At 47.8% G+C, this 20,119-nt stretch overlaps 1 protein-coding gene across 1 annotated transcript in view; it reads right to left on the bottom strand.

Annotated features, from left to right (window-relative positions):
• LOC149457016 (large neutral amino acids transporter small subunit 4-like) overlaps positions 1-19,731 on the bottom strand; it is a 34,727-nt gene extending 14,996 nt beyond the window's left edge. The window contains exons 1-10 of the mRNA XM_089684174.1: positions 19,500-19,731; positions 11,250-11,315; positions 9,879-10,068; positions 9,721-9,776; positions 8,040-8,116; positions 5,827-5,919; positions 5,266-5,399; positions 3,470-3,630; positions 3,085-3,237; positions 707-833 (exon numbers count right to left, since the gene is read on the bottom strand). Of these exons, the coding sequence (XP_089540300.1) occupies positions 707-833; positions 3,085-3,237; positions 3,470-3,630; positions 5,266-5,399; positions 5,827-5,919; positions 8,040-8,116; positions 9,721-9,776; positions 9,879-10,068; positions 11,250-11,315; positions 19,500-19,638 (1,196 nt within the window). The 5' untranslated portion in view covers positions 19,639-19,731. The remainder of the gene's footprint in view (positions 1-706; positions 834-3,084; positions 3,238-3,469; positions 3,631-5,265; positions 5,400-5,826; positions 5,920-8,039; positions 8,117-9,720; positions 9,777-9,878; positions 10,069-11,249; positions 11,316-19,499) is intronic.
• Between the last annotated feature and the right edge of the window lie 388 nt (positions 19,732-20,119).

Below are 20,119 nucleotides of genomic sequence, written 5' to 3'. Positions count from 1 at the left end.
GGGGGTCAGCGGGAAGAATGCTCCTTACATTGGTGGTCAGCGGGAAGAATGTTCCTTACATTGGTGGTCAGCGGGAAGAATGTTCCTTACATTGGTGGTCAGCGGGAAGAATGTCCCTTACATTGGGGGTCAGCGGGAAGAATGTCCCTTACATTGGGGGTCAGTGGGAAGAATGCCCCTTACATTGGTGGTCAGTGAGAAGAATGTTCCTTACATTGGTTGCCAATAGGAAGAATGCCCCACTTACAGCTAGCTAAAAAAGATCATTGGTGCCACGCTGCTCATTCTGCCAAGTGATGTTAGCTCTGGAACTATGCAGATGCCATCAAATGGGAGCTCAATCATCCACAGCTCAGGTAACCTCTAGCAAATTCTTGGGGAACCCTAGCTGACAATGGCTGACATAGATGTTTTAAAGACACTGCTCACTCACTCAGCTCTGTATGGAAATTTCAGCTTGAGCTGTTGAGCACTATAAACAACAGAGCTTACAGAGGGATAACTCATTTCTCCTTCTCATCAGGTGCCAATATTCTGAGGACTGCATTTTTTTTTATATATGGTCACATGCTCCCTATATGCAGAAGCACTAATGGCTCCTGAATGGGCAAACTGACAGGTTCTCTTTGAAGCCCACGTTTAGATAAAAAAAAATTCCTCTCCAATAAACGTATGTACTTTGCAAACACGGCCTTGTGCTACCAACCTTGCCTCGCCCTCTGTGTGCTTCCCGGGTCTCTTCCGCAGGCGGTGGTTATGCAGCAGGACGCACATGAGAGGGGCTGCGAACAAGCCAAGCATTTGCAGTGCCCCAAATAGGGAGGAATAGAGATCTGCAGAGACAAGGTACTGTTAAAGGAGCACCCCACCCAACCAGGAACAATTTTAATTCAAGCTCCCTTATGGGACTCCACCAACTTTCTGATCTCTACGTAGCTTCACCCATTTAAATGATTGATGTTATGAGTTTATACAGGCTGGCCCACGCTATGAAAAAGATTACTAGAGTGATGTGGCTTGGCATGACTAATCTCTCCTTTTGAAAGTGGTAGTTTCTTGGCTTTACCCTTCACTCTGGGTTTTCCATTCAACGATCGCAGCAAAAACAACTCGCTTTCAGACTCTCCGTCTCTGATTGAAACTATGTACAACAGCAGTCTGAACAGAGCATCCAAGGAAGTGTGTTTGTGTGTGTGATGGGGGAAATTGCTGATTGTACTCATTCAGATGTGTATGTGAATTTCAGCTTGAGCTGCTGAACTCTATAAACAACAAGCAAATCAAGTAAAAATAATCAGTTAAAGGGTAAGTTAACCTTTAAATAAAAAAATAAAAGGCAAACTTTCTCTGAAAACCCTCCCATCCCCTCATGTACTCATTCAGATGTGTATGTAAATTTCAGCTTGAGCTGCTGAGCTCTATAAACAAGCTAATCAGGTCAAAATAATCAGCTAAAGGGAAGGTTAACCTTTAAATAAAAAAAATAAAAGGCAAATTTCTCTGGAAACCCTCCCATCCCCTCATTCTCCACTATTGGTCCAATAGCACTATTCTGCACCATCCGCCTGTCTCTATAACCAATCAGTGAGAATCTTCACTAAAAACAGTCCCAGTGGCAGTCTAGCATAATCATGCAATGGCGAGCCATGATCAGTCAATGTTGCCAATGAGATGAAAATGAGAGTACAACCTATTCATTATCAATAGTTTATATTTATCTGTCTTACAGCAAAGCTTTAATAAACACTACATAGATCAGTAATATAACAAAAACAATGTTTGCTGCAATACTCACCTTTATTCTGGTGGTGTCCCCCACAGTAATTCTTTTCTACCACTATTTGTCCTCAATCTTCTGCAATGCTTTCCTTTAACCTGGAGCTGTGGCTTGCAGTACTCCTTTTCACCCACTAGATGTCCTCAGATTTCTGCCGTACTCACCTTTAATCTGGTGCTGTCCTCCACAGTGCTTTTTTTTTCCACCACTAGATGTCCTCAGCCCTATAAAATGCTTACCTTTAACCTGGAGCTGTTACCTGAAGTACTTCTCTTCCACCACTAGATGTCGTCTGTCTTCTGAAATACTCACCTTTAATCTGGTGCTGTCCTCCGCAGTACTTCTCTTCCACCACTAGATGTCCTCCATCTGCAGTACTCACCTTTAATCTGGTGCTGTCCTCCGCAGTACTTCTTTTCCACCACTAGATGTCCTCAGTCCTCTAAAATGCTTACCTTTAACCTGGAGGTGTGGCCTGCAGTACTTCTTTTCCACCATTAGATGTCCTCCATCTTCTGCAATACTCCCTTTAATCTGGTGCAGGTCCTACCCAGTACTCCTTTTCCACCACTAGATGTCCTCCATTTTCTGCAATACTCCCCTTTAATGTGGTGCTGTCCTCCACAGTACTCCTTTTCCACCACTAGATGTCCTCCATCTTCTGCAATACTCCCCTTTAATCTGGTGCTGTCCTCCACAGTGCTTCTCCTCTACCACTAGATGTCCTCAGTCTTCTGCAATACTCCCCTTTAATCTGGTGCTGTCCTCCGCAGTGCTTCTCTTCCACCACTAGATGCCCCCGGTCTTCTTTGATACCTTTTAATATGGTGCTGTTGCCTGCAGTACCTCTTTTCCACCACTTTTGGGTTGAATGATGATCAGCCTAACTTAACCAACTTCTTTTGAGCCCAAGCTGTCATTGACACGCCCCCTTAAGATGTGCAATTACATTGACCTGGTCTCATAGTACTACTGCACTAACCGGCATGCTGGAGTAGGATTGCCAACTGGAGACGAGGAAGGACCTGTGACATCATTGGACTGAGCAGAAGACTCTGGCGTGTGTATTTTCGGACACACCATCACACTGCAGCAGGAGAAGAAGGTTGCATAGCACAGAATCCTGTGACCAGAGGCTACGTTCCTCCATGCCTGCATGCTGGTTAGTGCAGTAGTACTGAGACCAGGTGTGAATCTTAACGATCTAGACCGTGAATTGAGTTTTCCTTCCCGATTCACCTTTTGTTCAGAGTTGGTGCTACCCAAGTTGTGATGCTTGCAGAATATTACAGGAGGTGTGCCCTCACCTGCTTGGTGATGGAGATCTGTCACCCTTCTCAGCTGTAAGTTCAGTGAGGAAATAAAAAAATATATCCAGGTAAGCAGGACGGAGTCAGAGAGGAGGTGCAGAACGAAGATCGGATTCGTGAGACTTTTGTGGAGGGATGGAGTCGCTGAGCCTGGTGGGAAGAAAAACACTTCAAAAATTTGGCCAAAAACCACCAACTTTCCTTGTATTTGTAAAACTCTTCCCACATTTTCATTATAGGGTATGTCATGGCACCAAGCCGTCTCGAGGGGAGAGGAGACTGAGGAAATGCTTCCCCCTTCCTGCAGCAGACTGGTGACATTGTCTCAGCCTAGGCAAAGTCACCTGATTGGAGCTCAGGGATGGACCTGCTGCTCTCCTACCCTCTGGCCTCTTGAAGCTCAAGGTCCTACGGCGGCTGAGGAGCCGCTCCCGGTCCCGCAGGGAGGCCTGGAATTTGGACTTCAAAGATTTCTGGCACCACTCTTCCTTCGGTTCCTCCTTCTTTCGTAGCGTCTCGTAGCAGTTCAGACGCAACCGTACCCTGCAAGAAGATTTATTAGAAACATTTTATAATGGGAAGAAAAACATGGGGGTTTTGTTAATAATTTTTGGTCTTTTTCTTCTATATATTAAAAATTTTTAAAAAATGAGTGGTGATTAAATACCATCAAAAGAAATCACTATTTGTGTAAAACAAATTATATACAGTAAATGGCATTTGTGTCCAGTGTTGCATGACCGAGCAATTGCCAGTTAAATTAGTGCAGTGCTGAATAGCAAAAAAATGCGCTGGTCATGAAGGGGGTAAAACCTTCCGGAGGTCAAGTGGTTAATGTGTATGTATTGGGATTTATTTTGTGAAAAGTATACCTTATGGCACCACTTCAAGCTATGGATGGAAGGAAACCAAGCCCTGGTGGGCGGGGTGAAACATGTCAGAGGGCGTGACACGAATGGCGGCTGAGGCCATTCCTCAACATTGGACTCCTGGGGTCGGTTGTCCACCCCTTCACTTGTATTGGTATTTATTGCTGACTTTTCTATGTATGACTTTGGAGCTCAGACTTGGGAAGGAGAAGCAGCACAGGAGCCAATCAAGTAGCGGAGAGAGCAGAGAATGAACTCTTCGCTGTGCTGCTTCTCCATTCACTGTCTAGTCACATTGAACTCCTGGAGTCGGTTGTCCAACCCTTCACTTGTATTGGTATTTATTGCTAACTTTTCTATGTATGACTTTGGAGATCAGACTTGGGAAGGAGAAGTAGCACAGGAGCCAATCAAGTGGCAGAGAGAGCAGAGAATGAAGTCTTCGGTGTGCTGCTACTCCATTCACTGTCCAGTTTTATTGGACTCCTGGGGTCGGTTATCCAACCCTTCACTTGTATTGGTATTTATTGCTAACTTTTCTATGTATGACTTTGGAGATCAGACTTGGGAAGGAGAAGCAGCACAGGAGCCAATCAAGTGGCGGAGAGAGCAGAGAATGAAGTCTTCGGTGTACTGCTTCTACATTCACTCTCCAATCCCATTGGACTCCTGGGGTCGGTTGTCCATCCCTTAACCTGTATTGGTATTTATTGCTGACTTTTCTATGTATGACTTTGGAGCTCAGACTTGGGAAGGAAAAGCAGCACAAGAGCCAATCAAGTAGCAGAGAGAGCAGAGAATGAACTTTTCGCTGTGCTGCTTCTCCATTCACTGTCCAGTCACATTGAACTCCTGGGGTCGGTTGTCCATCCCTTCGCTTGTATTGGTATTTATTGCTGACTTTTCTATGTATGACTTCGGAGCTCAGACTTGGGAAGGAGAAGCAGCACAGGAGCCAATCAAGTGGTGGAGAGAGCAGAGAATTAACTCTTCGCTGTGCTGCCTCTCCATTCACTGTCCATTCACAGGCTGGGAGAGGGAAAGATCTGTAAATGTTACCTGACAGAAGTAAAGAAACTCAGGTCGCCTCTGCTGCTAGACGTAGCTTTTGCTGTGTGACAGAGCTGTGTAAATTTCAGGACTGGATGGACACTCCAATATACAGCGTGTACTGTATATTTAAAATGTAAACAATGAAATGCAGTGATATTTTGAGGACGTGGTTGAAGCCTTGCCCTCATCTGTCCTTTCCCTACCCCTGACTCCAGCTCACCCCGTCACCATTCACTGCTCTCCTCCAGATACTCACCTGTACATATTCCCTTCATCCGCAATGCCCTCATCCAGGTTCCAGCAGAAGAAGCTGTTCAGGAACATGATGCAGGAAATGGCCCCGTACCCCAAGACTATGGGGACAAATGGAACCCCAGAATTGTAGAGGACCTGCAGAAACAGACAGGTTAGAAATATCTGCTCCTTTGTGGGCGTGTCATTCTTTGTCTATCTATTCTTTGCTGCTCCACCCGTTGCAGGTGGGGGTGGTGAAAGTGAAATTTGTGGGATGAAAGGGTTAACTCTGCACCCGGGCAGCTGGCATTTTCAGAAAGAGGGAGCAGCCTCAGTATTCTCTCTAGTGCAGTTATCTTTAAAGAAAGGGCAGAGGTGGGCAAAAACTCAGTGAAAGGGGCGGGCAAAAACCTAGCACCACCCCTGCAGAACATAAAGCAGTTTGGGGTTTATATTTAAAGGTACAAATAGCTGTATCTATAAAATCTATAGAAATGTTTAGTTTCATCCACTATCCATAGAGGCTACCATTGTCCAGGAGTGGGCCACAGTGACCAATGGGCACACTTTCTACTTTTCTTACCTTGACGATGGTGGACACCGTGGCCGACGCTGCATAACTCGCTAAAACCAGAGAGGGGTAAACCGCACCGACGTCAGGAAGGAAATGTGGAAGCTGAAGAGTAAAAGGACAATGTTAGACCCATCTGGAGGAATGGATAGGTGGCGCTAGGGTTGTCCTACTGAGATTAATATCCAATGGTGTTGCAGCAGACAGTGATTGTACAGGATTCCGGGCTGGCGGCTTCTACACACCAAAGGATTCCCACCATTTCCTTGGTTTGTAATGCAAAAAAAATGGATCTGGAGTTGAAAAGCCTCAAAACAACTTAGTAGTCCAGATACAAATACATTGCAATGTACAGAAAATCAGGTGGAAGACCAAACAAGAAAGCTGACGTATTTCAGGGGCCAAAACTCACCCCCTTCATCAGGGCCCGAGGATAGGAAGCAATGTACAGTACATGGACCGACCTTAGGATGCAATGTATAGGATCAGACCTGAGGATACAATGTACAGGGTCAGACCTGAGGATACAATGTATATGGTCCAACCTGAGGATACAATGTATAAGATCAGACCTGAGGATACAATGTACAGGGTCAGACCTGAGGATACAATGTATATGGTCCAACCTGAGGATACAATGTATAAGATCAGACCTGAGGATACAATGTATAGGATCAGACCTGAGGATACAATGTATAGGATCAGACCTGAGGATACAATGTATAGGGTCAGACCTGAGGATACAATGTATATTGTCACACCTGAGGATACAATGTATAGGGTCAGACCTGAGGATACAATGTATATTGTCACACCTGAGGATACAATGTATATGGTCCAACCTGAGGATACAATGTATAAGATCAGACCTGAGGATACAATGTATTGGGTCAGACCTGAGGATACAATGTATAGGATCAGACCTGAGGATACAATGTATAGGATCAGACCTGAGGATACAATGTATAGGGTCAGACCTGAGGATACAATGTATAGGATCAGACCTGAGGATACAATGTATAGGATCAGATCTGAGGATACAATGTATAGGATCAGACCTGAGGATACAATGTATAGGATCAGACCTGAGGATATAATGTACAGGGTCAGACCTGAGGATACAATGTATAGGGTCTGACCTGAGGATACAATGTATAGGGTCTGACCTGAGGATACAATGTATAGGGTCAGACCTGAGGATACAATGTATAGGGTCAGACCTGAGGATACAATGTATATGGTCCAACCTGAGGATACAATGTATAAGATCAGACCTGAGGATACAATGTATAGGATCAGACCTGAGGATACAATGTATATGGTCAGACCTGAGGATACATTGTATTGGGTCTGACCTGAGGATACAAAGTATAGGATCAGACCTGAGGATACAATGTATAGCGTCAGACCTGAGGATACAATGTATATTGTCACACCTGAGGATACAATGTATAGGGTCAAACCTGAGGATACAATGTATAGGGTCAGACCTGAGGATACAATGTATAGGGTCAGACCTGAGGATACAATGTATAGGATCAGACCTGAGGATACAATGTATAGGATCAGACCTGAGGATACAATGTATAGGATCAGACCTGAGGATACAATGTATAGGATCAGACCTGAGGATACAATGTATAGGATCAGAGCTGAGGATACAATGTATAGCATCAGACCTGAGGATACAATGTATAGGGTCAGACCTGAGGATACAATGTATAGGGTCAGACCTGAGGATACAATGTATAGGGTCAGACCAGTCTTCCCTTACATCAGGGTCCCCATCGGGGTCTTCCCTTACATCAGGGTCCCCATCAGGGTCTTTCCTTACATCAGGGTCCCCATCGGGGTCTTCCCTTACATCAGGGTCCCCATCAGAGTCTTCCCTTACATCACAGTCCTTGATAGAGTCCTCTCTTTCATCAGAGTCCACATGAAAGTTTCCCTTACATCAGGATCCTCATCAGAGTCCCCCCTTACATCATATCCACTCCACACACACCCTCCATGCTCCTCCCTGGGATCTCAGGAATACAGTTCCACATTGTGTATCTGGGTGTGAATGGAGCTGGTGATATGGATCTGTTGTGTATACACGGTGTGTTATTATATGACACAGAGGAGATCATGATGTGTGTACACTCACTTCCCACCGAACACATTAATCTCACTGATAGGGAAACCTTCCAAACCACTACCGGCGTCATTTATCCCTCTCTTACCATCAATGAGGAGAAGGTGACACAACTTCCCCCGACCCCCTGAGACACCAACGCAAAGGGCAGAAACATGGACAGACCTGGAACACAAGAGAAGTGCTACTGTGCAGAGTCCATACATAGAGAATAGGAACAGATACCGAGAATTACAGGACAGGAGACGTGGGACTGTGCAGAGTCCATACATACAGGACAGGAGACATGGGACCGTGAGGAGTCCATACATACAGGACAGGAGACATGGGACCGTGAGGAGTCCATACATACAGGACAGGAAACGTGGGACCGTGAGGAGTCCATACATACAGGACAGGAGACGTGGGACCGTGCAGAGTCCATACATACAGGACAGGAGATGTAAGACCATGCGGAGTCCATACATACAGGACAGGAGACGTGGGACCGTGAGGAGTCCATACATACAGGACAGGAGAGATGGGACTGTGTAGAGTCCATACATACAGGACAGGAGAGATGGGACTGCGTAGAGTCCATACATACAGGACAGAAGACGTGGGACCGTGAGGAATCCATACATACAGGACAGGAGACGTGGGACCGTGAGGAGTCCATACATACAGGACAGGAGACGTGGGACTGTGAGGAGTCCATACATACAGGACAGGAGACGTGGGACCGTGAGGAGTCCATACATACAGGACAGGAGACGTGGGACCGTGCGGATTCCATACATACAGGACAGGAGACATGGGACTGTGTAGAGTCCACACATACAGGACAGGAGAGATGGGACTGCGTAGAGTCCATACATACAGGACAGAAGACGTGGGACCGTGCGAAGTCCATACATACAGGACAGGAGACGTGGGACCGTGCGGAGTCCATATATACAGGACAGGAGACGTGGAACCGTGAGGAGTCCATACATACAGGACAGGAGACGTGGGACCGTGCGGATTCCATACATACAGGACAGGAGACATGGGACTGTGTAGAGTCCATACATACAGGACAGGAGACATGGGACTGCGTAGAGTCCATACATACAGGACAGAAGACGTGGGACTGTGCGAAGTCCATACATACAGGACAGGAGACGTGGGACCGTGCGGAGTCCATACATACAGGACAAGAGACGTGGGACCGTGCGGAGTCCATACATACAGGACAGGAGACGTGGGACCGTGCGGAGTCCATACATACAGGACAGGAGACGTGGGACCGTTCGGAGTCCATACATACAGGACAGGAGACACGGGACTGTGAGGAGTCCATACATACAGGACAGGAGACGTGGGACTGTGAGCAGTCCATACATACAGGACAGGAGACATGGGACTGTGAGGAGTCCATACATAGAGGACAGGAGACGTGGGACTGTGAGCAGTCCATACATACAGGACAGGAGACATGGGACTGCATAGAGCCATATACAGGACAGGAGACATGGGACCATGCAGAGTCCATATACAGGACAGGAGACATGGGACTGTGTAGAGTCCAAACAGTATACAGTATACAGGACAGGAGACGTGGGACTGTGTAGAGTCCATATACAGGACAGGAGACATGGGACTGTGAGGAGTCCATACATACAGGACAGGAGACATGGGACTGTGTAGAGTCCGTATACAGGACAGGAGACATGGGACTGTGTAGAGTCCATATACAGGACAGGAGACATGGGACTATTCTCCCGACATACATGAAGCGCAGTACTTACTGGAAGGGTTGGTGCAGCAATAGGCTAGCATCAGACTAGACACGGCTATCAGGGCCCTGTGGGGCGACATGTGAATGTAGACAGATGCAGACGTGTAAACGATGTATGGCTGGTAGAATAGTATATCAGAATATAATTGGGGTGTAAACGTCACTCACCCTCCAATCTGCCGCATTGACCTGATCTGAGCGTATCCCAGGAGCAGCTGCAGGGGGAGAAAGGATCCCCAGAGGAAGAAGGACCCCAGGGTAAAGGCCAGGTTCAGGTTCTGCTCCTGAGAGATGCAGAAGTCCTGCAGTGCTGCCTGCCCGGGTCCTGGGTAAGTCCATGCTGGTGACAAGGACACCTCTGCATGAAAACCAGAAATAATGAACTCAGTCCACAGCAACCAATCAGAAACCTTATTTAAAGCTGAACCCAATGTACAAAAACTGTCATTTAAATATACACTATATTGCCAAAAGTATTGGGCCGCCAGTCTTTCCACACACATGGACTTTAATGGCCCCCCAGTCTTAGTCTGTAGGGTTCAATATTGAGTTGGTGACTTCTGCGCACTGTGTGCTTCAGCATGCGCTGACCCCGCCCTGTCATGTGACATGGCCTACCACTTGGTGGCTGAGTGGCTGTTGTTCCCAGTTGCTTCCACTTTGTTATAATCCCACTAACAGTTGAGCGTGGAATATTTAGTAGCCAGGAAATGTCACGGATGGACTTATTGCACAGGTGGCCACCTATCACGGGACCACGCTTGGAGTCACTGAGCTCCTGAGAGCGACCCATTCTTTCACCAATGTTTGTAGAAGCCGTCTGCATGCCTAGGGGCTTGATTGTATACACCTGTGTCCATGGAGGGGATTGGAACACCTGAATCACATGATTGGGAGGGGATTGGAACAACTGAATCACATGATATGGAGGGGATTGGAACACCTGAATCACATGCTATGGGGGGCGGTATAGTGTATTCCTCAATAGCCACAGAGGATATACAGTAAATCTTTATTTTCACCAAATACCTTTGCAAACCCAGATATTTCCTTGTATAAGTAGCGGTGACATCATCACTGTGCTGTACATAGCCTGTGCACAGAGCAGAGCTGTGGGAGGGATCCTGCATTCCACAGAAATCTACAGGAGGGGGCGGAGACAAGACCAGTCACCCTGCACAGGGGGACAGCAGCAGTGAGTGGTCTTTATTACAGGAAGCCAAAGCATCACACTTTGACTAGATGACTAACAGGTTATTTTGAGGGGACAGCAAATTTCCATGTTATACAAGCTGTACACTGACTGTCTCATTGTAGCAAAGTGTCATTTCTTCAGTGTTGTCACATGAAAAGAGAGAATCAAATATTTATAAAAATGTGAGGGGGGGACTCACTTCTGGGAGATACAATATGCAGTATATATATGTATATATATATATTTGTATACAGAGGGTTTGTATGCGGTGATCATTTATAGGTGTATATAATGTAAATCAATCCATCACCAACCAAACAGCTGTGATACTGTAACATTCGTACCGTCGGTGTAATTGCTTTCATGTGCCGGTGTCGTGTAGTTACTCCTCTCCGCAAGGAGCTCGGAATCTGAAAGAGGGAAGGAAGTCATAATAAATGTCGATCATTTCAATAGATTTTTAGGTAAGTTTAGGCAACTTTAAAAAAAATCAGCACCAGGGATGTTACTTACATTTAATGCAAAGCATCTCTTGTGCTGATGCTGGTTGTAATAGAGAAAATCCTCTGCAACCCCCATATCCCCAATTGAGGTAATCGTCTGGTGCTTCAGGGGTTAATAGAGCTGTGGGACCTGCCGCAGGCACTCAGTAGGAGTGCTGCCTATGCCCACCCTTTCCTCCTCCTCCTCCTCCTCCTCCTCCTCCTCCTCCTTTCATAGACAACCTGTGCTATAGCTTCCATCAATGTAAAGAGCTCTATGAATGGAGGAGGAGGACCATTTATTCATCCATCCCTCCTCCATTCATAGATGGCTTGTATCTCACATACTAGCGATAACTGACCTACCAGCATGTCTTTGCAGTATGGGAGAAAACCATGCAAGCACAGGGAGAGCATGCAAACTCCATGCAGATACCTGGTTGAGGTTTGAGCCTAGGACCCCAGTGCTGCCAGATAGCAATGCTAACTGCTAAGCCACTGTGTTGCCTGTTGGAAAGCATATTTCAATAAAAGCATCCCAGTACCTATGGGGTCAGACACCTTTTACAGTGGTGTGCCCTATTGCTGAATCATTGGCCCAAGGTACTTATGCAGACCGGGGGTGGGGGGGACGGGGGTGTCATTTTTTTTATACTTTTGGGGGACAGAATTCATTATTTGCTGTATATGGTACATTTTACATGAGCATCAACATTTGACCACAACCAGGGCCTTCTCAATAGCATCATGGGCAAAGTAATGTTCTGGGGCCCCTACCAGCCTTCCCTAATTTTCAAGAATTAAAGTATAAATAGTTGATAAAATTAAACATATATTTATTAGTACTTTTATTAAAATTGATTTTAAACAATCTGAAAAAGCATCAAGAAAAAAATCAGGAAAACATGCCGTAAATCAAAGAGTAATCAATACAAATGGCACAGCATGGGGGAGGGGGTGGCAAAAGGGCACAGTACGGGGGGAGTCAGGAGAACACAATGCCGGGATCACAAGGGCACAGTACGGGGGGAGTCAGGAGGACACAATGCCGGGATCAGAGGGCACAGTACGGGGGGAGTCAGGAGGACACAATGCCGGGATCAGAGGGCACAGTACAGGGGGAGTCAGGAGGACACAATGCCGGGATCAGAGGGCACAGTACAGGGGGAGTCAGGAGGACACAATGCCGGGATCAGAGGGCACAGTACAGGGGGAGTCAGGAGGACACAATGCCGGGATCACGAGGGCACAGTACAGGGGGAGTCAGGAGGACACAATGCCGGGATCAGGAGGGCACAGTACAGGGGGAGTCAGGAGGACACAATGCCGGGATCACAAGGGCACAGTACAGGGGGAGTCAGGAGGACACAATGCCGGGATCAGAGGGCACAGTACAGGGGGAGTCAGGAGGACACAATGCCGGGATCACGAGGGCACAGTACAGGGGGAGTCAGGAGGACACAATGCCGGGATCACGAGGGCACAGTACAGGGGGAGTCAGGAGGACACAATGCCGGGATCACGAGGGCACAGTACGGGGGGAGTCAGGAGGACACAATGCCGGGATCACAAGGGCACAGTACGGGGGGAGTCAGGAGGACACAATGCCGGGATCAGAGGGCACAGTACGGGGGGAGTCAGGAGGACACAATGCCGGGATCAGAGGGCACAGTACAGGGGGAGTCAGGAGGACACAATGCCGGGATCAGAGGGCACAGTACAGGGGGAGTCAGGAGGACACAATGCCGGGATCACAAGGGCACAGTACAGGGGGGAGTCAGGAGGACACAATGCCGGGATCACAAGGGCACAGTACAGGGGGAGTCAGGAGGACACAATGCCGGGATCAGAGGGCACAGTACAGGGGGAGTCAGGAGGACACAATGCCGGGATCACGAGGGCACAGTACAGGGGGAGTCAGGAGGACACAATGCCGGGATCACGAGGGCACAGTACAGGGGGAGTCAGGAGGACACAATGCCGGGATCACGAGGGCACAGTACGGGGGGAGTCAGGAGGACACAATGCCGGGATCACGAGGGCACAGTACAGGGGGAGTCAGGAGGACACAATGCCGGGATCACGAGGGCACAGTACAGGGGGAGTCAGGAGGACACAATGCTGGGATCACGAGGGCACAGTACGGGGGGAGTCAGGAGGACACAATGCCGGGATCACAAGGGCACAGTACGGGGGGAGTCAGGAGGACACAATGCCGGGATCACAAGGGCACAGTACGGGGGGAGTCAGGAGGACACAATGCCGGGATCAGAGGGCACAGTACAGGGGGAGTCAGGAGGACACAATGCCGGGATCACAAGGGCACAGTACGGGGGGAGTCAGGAGGACACAATGCCGGGATCACGAGGGCACAGTACAGGGGGAGTCAGGAGGACACAATGCCGGGATCACGAGGGCACAGTACAGGGGGAGTCAGGAGGACACAATGCCGGGATCACAAGGGCACAGTACGGGGGGAGTCAGGAGGACACAATGCCGGGATCACAAGGGCACAGTACGGGGGGAGTCAGGAGGACACAATGCCGGGATCACAAGGGCACAGTACAGGGGGAGTCAGGAGGACACAATGCCGGGATCACAAGGGCACAGTACAGGGGGAGTCAGGAGGACACAATGCCGGGATTACAAGGGCACAGTACAGGGGGAGTCAGGAGGACACAATGCCGGGATCACGAGGGCACAGTACGGGGGGAGTCAGGAGGACACAATGCCGGGATCACAAGGGCACAGTACGGGGGGAGTCAGGAGGACACAATGCCGGGATCACAAGGGCACTGTACGGGGGGAGTCAGGAGGACACAATGCCGGGATCACGAGGGCACAGTACAGGGGGAGTCAGGAGGACACAATGCCGGGATCACAAGGGCACTGTATGGGGGGGAGTCAGGAGGACACAATGCCGGGATCACGAGGGCAGAGTACAGGGGGAGTCAGGAGGACACAATGCTGGGATCACGAGGGCACAGTACAGGGGGAGTCAGGAGGACACAATGCTGGGATCACGAGGGCACAGTACAGGGGGAGTCAGGAGGACACAATGCTGGGATCACGAGGGCACAGTACAGGGGGAGTCAGGAGGACACAATGCTGGGATCACGAGGGCACAGTACAGGGGGAGTCAGGAGGACACAATGCAGGGATCACGAGGGCACAGTACAGGGGGAGTCAGGAGGACACAATGCTGGGATCACGAGGGCACAGTACAGGTTCTGGGACGCTGCCCGGGCCATCCCGGAACAACTTGGTAAAAAGTGTGACTGTCCCAGCAAATCCGGGACAGCTGGTAAGTATGATGTAATGCAAGATTATCATGGGCCTGGGGCACCTGAGCCCTGACCACAGCTATCCTGGAATTGCTGACTATCCAGGCCCTGAAGAACCAGAAAACAATAACAAATATGGCCCCAGAAAGGGATATACCTGAAACCCAGCAAAAAAAGGAGCAAGACCAGTATACAACCTTCAGAGGTAAAGGGACAAGGGGTGATTAGTAGTAAATCATGAAAATACTGGATGATAAGTATGGCACTCACATACACATGAATAAAACACAACCCATCAATAGGTTTAGTGGAGACATCAACGGATGGCAGCTTCTTAAGAATACTCTGATGGATATAAAATGATAAGAAATAGGAGAGAGGGGAAGCGCACCACTCTCAGTGTGATTTTAATAAAAGGCAGTGTACAAAAGAGATGCACTCACAAGAAGGTGGTGTAACATAGGCTTTACTCAATATGTCCAGCAGGTGGCATCCTTCTAAGGGGACTCCACCCCAAAACGTGTAGTTTCACCCACTCACGCCCAGCTTGAAGAAATCGGAAATCTCCATATACCCTTGATCCAGAACAGGGGTCTCCAAACTAAACATAAGGCCAGTTTATTTTCCTTCAGACTTTAGAAGGGACAGACTTTGGCCAGAAGAAGTAAAAAAAAGTCCTGGTATCGGTAACAATGACCAATCATTGGTGTCAGTGAGAGCAATAGTCCCTAATCGTTGGTGTCCGTGGGAGGAATAGTGCTGCATCATTGTTGTATGTAAAAGGAATAGTCTCCCATCATTGGATTCAGTGGGGGGAATAGTGCCCCATCATTGGTATCAGTGGGAGGAATAGTGCCCCATCATTGGTGTCAGTGGGAGGAATAGTGCCCCATCATTGGTATCAGTGAGAGGAATAGTGTCCCATCATTGGTGTCAGTGGGAGGAATAGTGCCCCATCATTGGTATCAGTGGAAGGAATAGTGCCCTGTCATTGGTTTCAGTGGGAGGAATAATACCCCATTATTGGTGTCAGTGGAAGGAATAGTGCCCCATCATTGGTATCAGTGGGAGGAATAGTGCCCCATCATTGGTGTCAGTGGGAGGAATAGTGCCCCATCATTGGTATCAGTGGGAGGAATAGTGCCCCATCATTGGTATCAGTAGGAGGAATAGTGCCCCATCATTGGTGTTAGTGGGAGAAATAGTGCCCCATCATTGGTGTCAGTGGGAGGAATAGTGCCCCATCATTGGTATCAGTGGGAGGAATAGTGCCCCATCATTGGTATCAGTGGGAGGAATAGTGCCCCATCATTGGTGTCAGTGGGAGGAATAGTGCCCCATCATTGGTGTTAGTGGGAGAAATAGTGCCCCATCATTGGTGTCAGTGGGAGGAATAGTGCCCCATCATTGGTATCAGTAGGAGGAATAGTACCCCATCATTGGTATCAGTGGGAGGAATAGTGTCCCATCATTGGTATCAGTGGGAGGAATAGTGCCCCATCATTGGTGTCAGTGGGAGGAATAGTGCCCCATCATTGGTATCAGTAGGAGGAATAGTGCCCCATCATTGGTGTCAGTGGGAGGAATAGTACCCCATCATTGGTATCAGTGGGAGGAATAGTGTCCCATCATTGGTATCAGTGGGAGGAATAGTGCCCCATCATCGGTATCAGTGGGAGGAATAGTGCCCCATCATTGGTATCAGTGGGAGGAATAGTGCCCCATCATTGGTATCAGTGGGAGGAATAGTGCCTCAAGGGCCGGATAAAGGCAAGCAAAGGGCCACAGTTTGAAGACCACTGAGCCAGAGGAAAACAAAAAAAACTTTAGAGGTTCCTGTTTTCATGATTACCATTGAAGATCATGTGGTTATGTAGACCAGAGGGGTTAACTACATCCCCTCTCCATAACCTACTCATAACGTGACTATATTGTGAGTCGTGGATTTGTGGGGGGGTGGTCCTGAGACCTGAAACAATTTCCAAAGGGTTCGTCAATGGTTGAGAAAGCCTGAACTATAGGATCTACTCTATATTGCATTTCGGGTTTAATTTGGCCAAACACAGGTAAGATTTTTATTTGGACATTTGTAGAAAAATCTTTTATCAGAACTTTCCTTCTTGCCATCATTAAACCATCAGCAACAATTTCATTCAAAAGCTCCTAAAATTTCATCCAGACCCGATCTCTGAATGGCATCCCAGGCAGGTTAGACATTTTGTATCACAATATTATAATTTTTCCCACAATCACAGTTAGAAATCCGTTCATTTGAGAAAGATTTTCCGTCCTGTTCCTTCACATTTTTTTAAAATGGACATCGATTTGGCTCCACAAACCATCAGAAAATGAAACAAACATTCCAATAAACAAACATTTTCTGACAAAATTCTCTGGGTCTCTGGCTGGCTTTACATGGAACCAGACATGTCGTTACAAATCAAAATGCAGATGAGATTTTCATTATTGGATCTGAATTTCCGAATCACAATCTTAACGAATCAGAAATAAATTATAAGGAAACAAAATAGTGTAATGAAAGAACGAATTTGAAAAATTCAAAAATTGATTCAAATTAGAAAAATTCAAAAATTAATTTGAATTGGAGTTCAAAAATTAAAGTGATACTAAAGTCTTGTTTAAAAAAAAAAAAAACAAGCATGTTATACTTACCTGCTCTGTGTAATAGTTTTACACAGAGCAGGCACAGATCCTCCTCTTCTCGGGTCCCCCTGCCGGCGCTCCTGGCCCCTCCCTCCTGTCGATTGCCCCCATAGCAAGCAGCTATGGGGGCATTAGAGCAGGCGTGTTCCAGAGCTGCAGGTCTACGTGTCCATTTACACACAGAGCAGTGACTCAGCCCCGCCCCCTCCCTCTCTAGATCTGATCACTGGCTGTGATTGACAGCAGTGGAAACCAATGACTCCCACTGCTGCCACAGCCAATCAGGAGTCAGAATCCACGGAGAACTGAGACTCTCATGGACATCGCTTGATCGGGATGGGGCTCAGGTAAGTGTTAGGGGGGAGGGGTGGCTGCTACACACAGAAGGTTTTTACCTTCATGCACAGAATGCATGAAGGTAAAAATCCTGGAGCCTTTAGAACCAATTTAATTTGAATCCGAAATGAAAACATATTACAATAAATTCAGTAAAATATAAAAGTGAAATAAGATAATGATCAGAATAGAAAAGAATAGAATGGAATAGAATAGAAAAAACATGGCTGTCTTCTGAAATTCAAACCGTTTTGAAAATGATGAATATACTAACTGAATCTGAATATCCCCGGACCCCGCATTCACTATATCCGGTCTCCCCGGACCCCGCATTTACTATATCCGCTCTCCCCGGACCCTGCATTTACTATATCCGCTCTCCCCGGACCCTGCATTCACTATATCTGGTCTCCCTGGACCCTGCGTTCACTATATCTGGTCTCCTCTGACCCTGCATTCACTATATCTGATCTCCCCGGACCCTGCATTCACTATATCTGCTCTCCCCGGACCCTGCATTCACTATATCCGCTCTCCCCAGACCCTGCATTCACTATATCTGGTCTCCCCGGACCCCGCATTCACTATATCTGGTCTCCCCGGACCCCGCATTCACTATATCTGGTCTCCCCGGACCCTGCATTCACTATATCTGGTCTCCCTGGACCCTGCATTCACTATATCCACTCTCCCCGTACCCTGCATTCACTATATCTGGTCTCCCTGGACCCCACATTCACTATATCCGCTCTCCCCGGACCCCGCATTCACTATATCTGGTCTCCCTGGACCATGCATTCACTATATCCGCTCTCCCCGGACCCTGCATTCACTGCATTCACTATATCCGCTCTCCCCGGACCCTGCATTCGCTATATCTGCTCTCCCCGGACCCTGCATTCGCTATATCTGCTCTCCCCGGACCCTGCATTCACTATATCTGCTCTCCCCGGACCCCGCATTCACTATATCTGCTCTCCCCGGACCCTGCATTCGCTATATCTGCTCTCCCCGGACCCTGCATTCACTATATCCGCTCTCCTGGGACCCTGCATTCACTATATCCGCTCTCCTGGGACCCTGCATTCACTATATCTGGTCTCCCACAGTACACACAACATGGAAGTACAATTATTTTAGTAAATATAGACCTTTTCTCATCAGCAGTATATAGCAGTCTTGTGACTTCAGCAGACCACAGGATAAAGCTTGTAGGAGGAGTTTTCTTTCTGCTCTAGGAGGATGTAGGATCCCTGACCCTCTGTCTGGACAGTACTGATTGGCCCTGTGCTGATCACATGCACTCTCCCAAGAAAAAAAAAAGCTCTCTAGCAATACACACCAAACTGATCATGTGCATGTGCCTGTGGATGCAGTCTGTATCAGGTGGTCATTTCAATAAGAGGAGGGGCAGAGAAGACAGGATCAAACAGCCTTTTTACACAATGCAGAGGATTAACCCCTTAGGTTCCACAGTGAGTATAACAAGCATGCTTTACTGCATCTACAGACTGATTGTACTGTTGGGGGTTTAGTGACACTTTAATAAACGGATCCGAAACTAAACTAAACAAATATTTCCATCGTGCACATCTCTACACCAAACTCTCTAACAATGACATCATGCCTTCCTAGGTATCCTTTGTGGACTACAGAACAACTTCCCCCGCATTATGGAGAGCAGAGCAGGTGGTGTGCTGTACTCCTGTCCTAGGATGACAACGCCTACAATTCTCCTTCGGCGCAGTCCAGTGAAGGTTGTCACACTGGAAAGAAAGTGTTACCATACGGTGAAAGTAGCCGAAAAAGGATAAAGACAGATACAGACCTGAATAGCAGTTTCGAGCGAGCACCCCTAGCTCCTCCAGGATGGGGCTCAGCGAGTTCCAGCCAAGAAGACACCCAGAAAATAGCAAGGTCTCCACCAAGGCTGAGCCAAGCACCCACAGTCTCATGATCCTCCCCATATCTCTGGACGGGGGTCTTTGAAGAGCACCTGAGGGCCCCTCTACATCGGGTACAGCAGACAAGGAGCTGTGTGTGAAATCAGTCAATAAATGTGTTCTGATGGTGCATTGTTCTCCTACCATCCCGACACAAGTCTCTGTTTACACACAACATGGCTGTGCTCCTCACCCAGAACAAGCAGCCAATCCTGGGCGACGGAAGATGGCCGGACCTAGGGCCACAGTGTGTACACTACAATCGTAGCATAAACAGACAGAGATTACCGAGCAATTACCTGTTCACAGAGCGAATCCAGGAGAAAGGTAGCTGAAGAATTTCAATATTCAATGTTTCCCAATGCAAAAGGTTGAGGGCCCATCCACATTGGTGCATTGCGGTAACACACACACGTTGATATAGACTCTCTGGCCACTTTATTAGGTCCACCTTGCCGGTACCGGGTTGGACCCCCTTTTGTCTTCAGAAATGCCTCCATTCTTC

Source organism: Staurois parvus, unplaced genomic scaffold, assembly GCF_062004578.1.
Source record: "Staurois parvus isolate SC_StPar_1 unplaced genomic scaffold, SC_StPar_1.0 ptg000338l, whole genome shotgun sequence".
Taxonomy (NCBI): Eukaryota; Metazoa; Chordata; class Amphibia; order Anura; family Ranidae; genus Staurois; species Staurois parvus.
The sequence above is the reverse complement of the archived record's forward strand: the minus strand, read 5'-3'. Positions and strand labels throughout refer to the sequence as shown.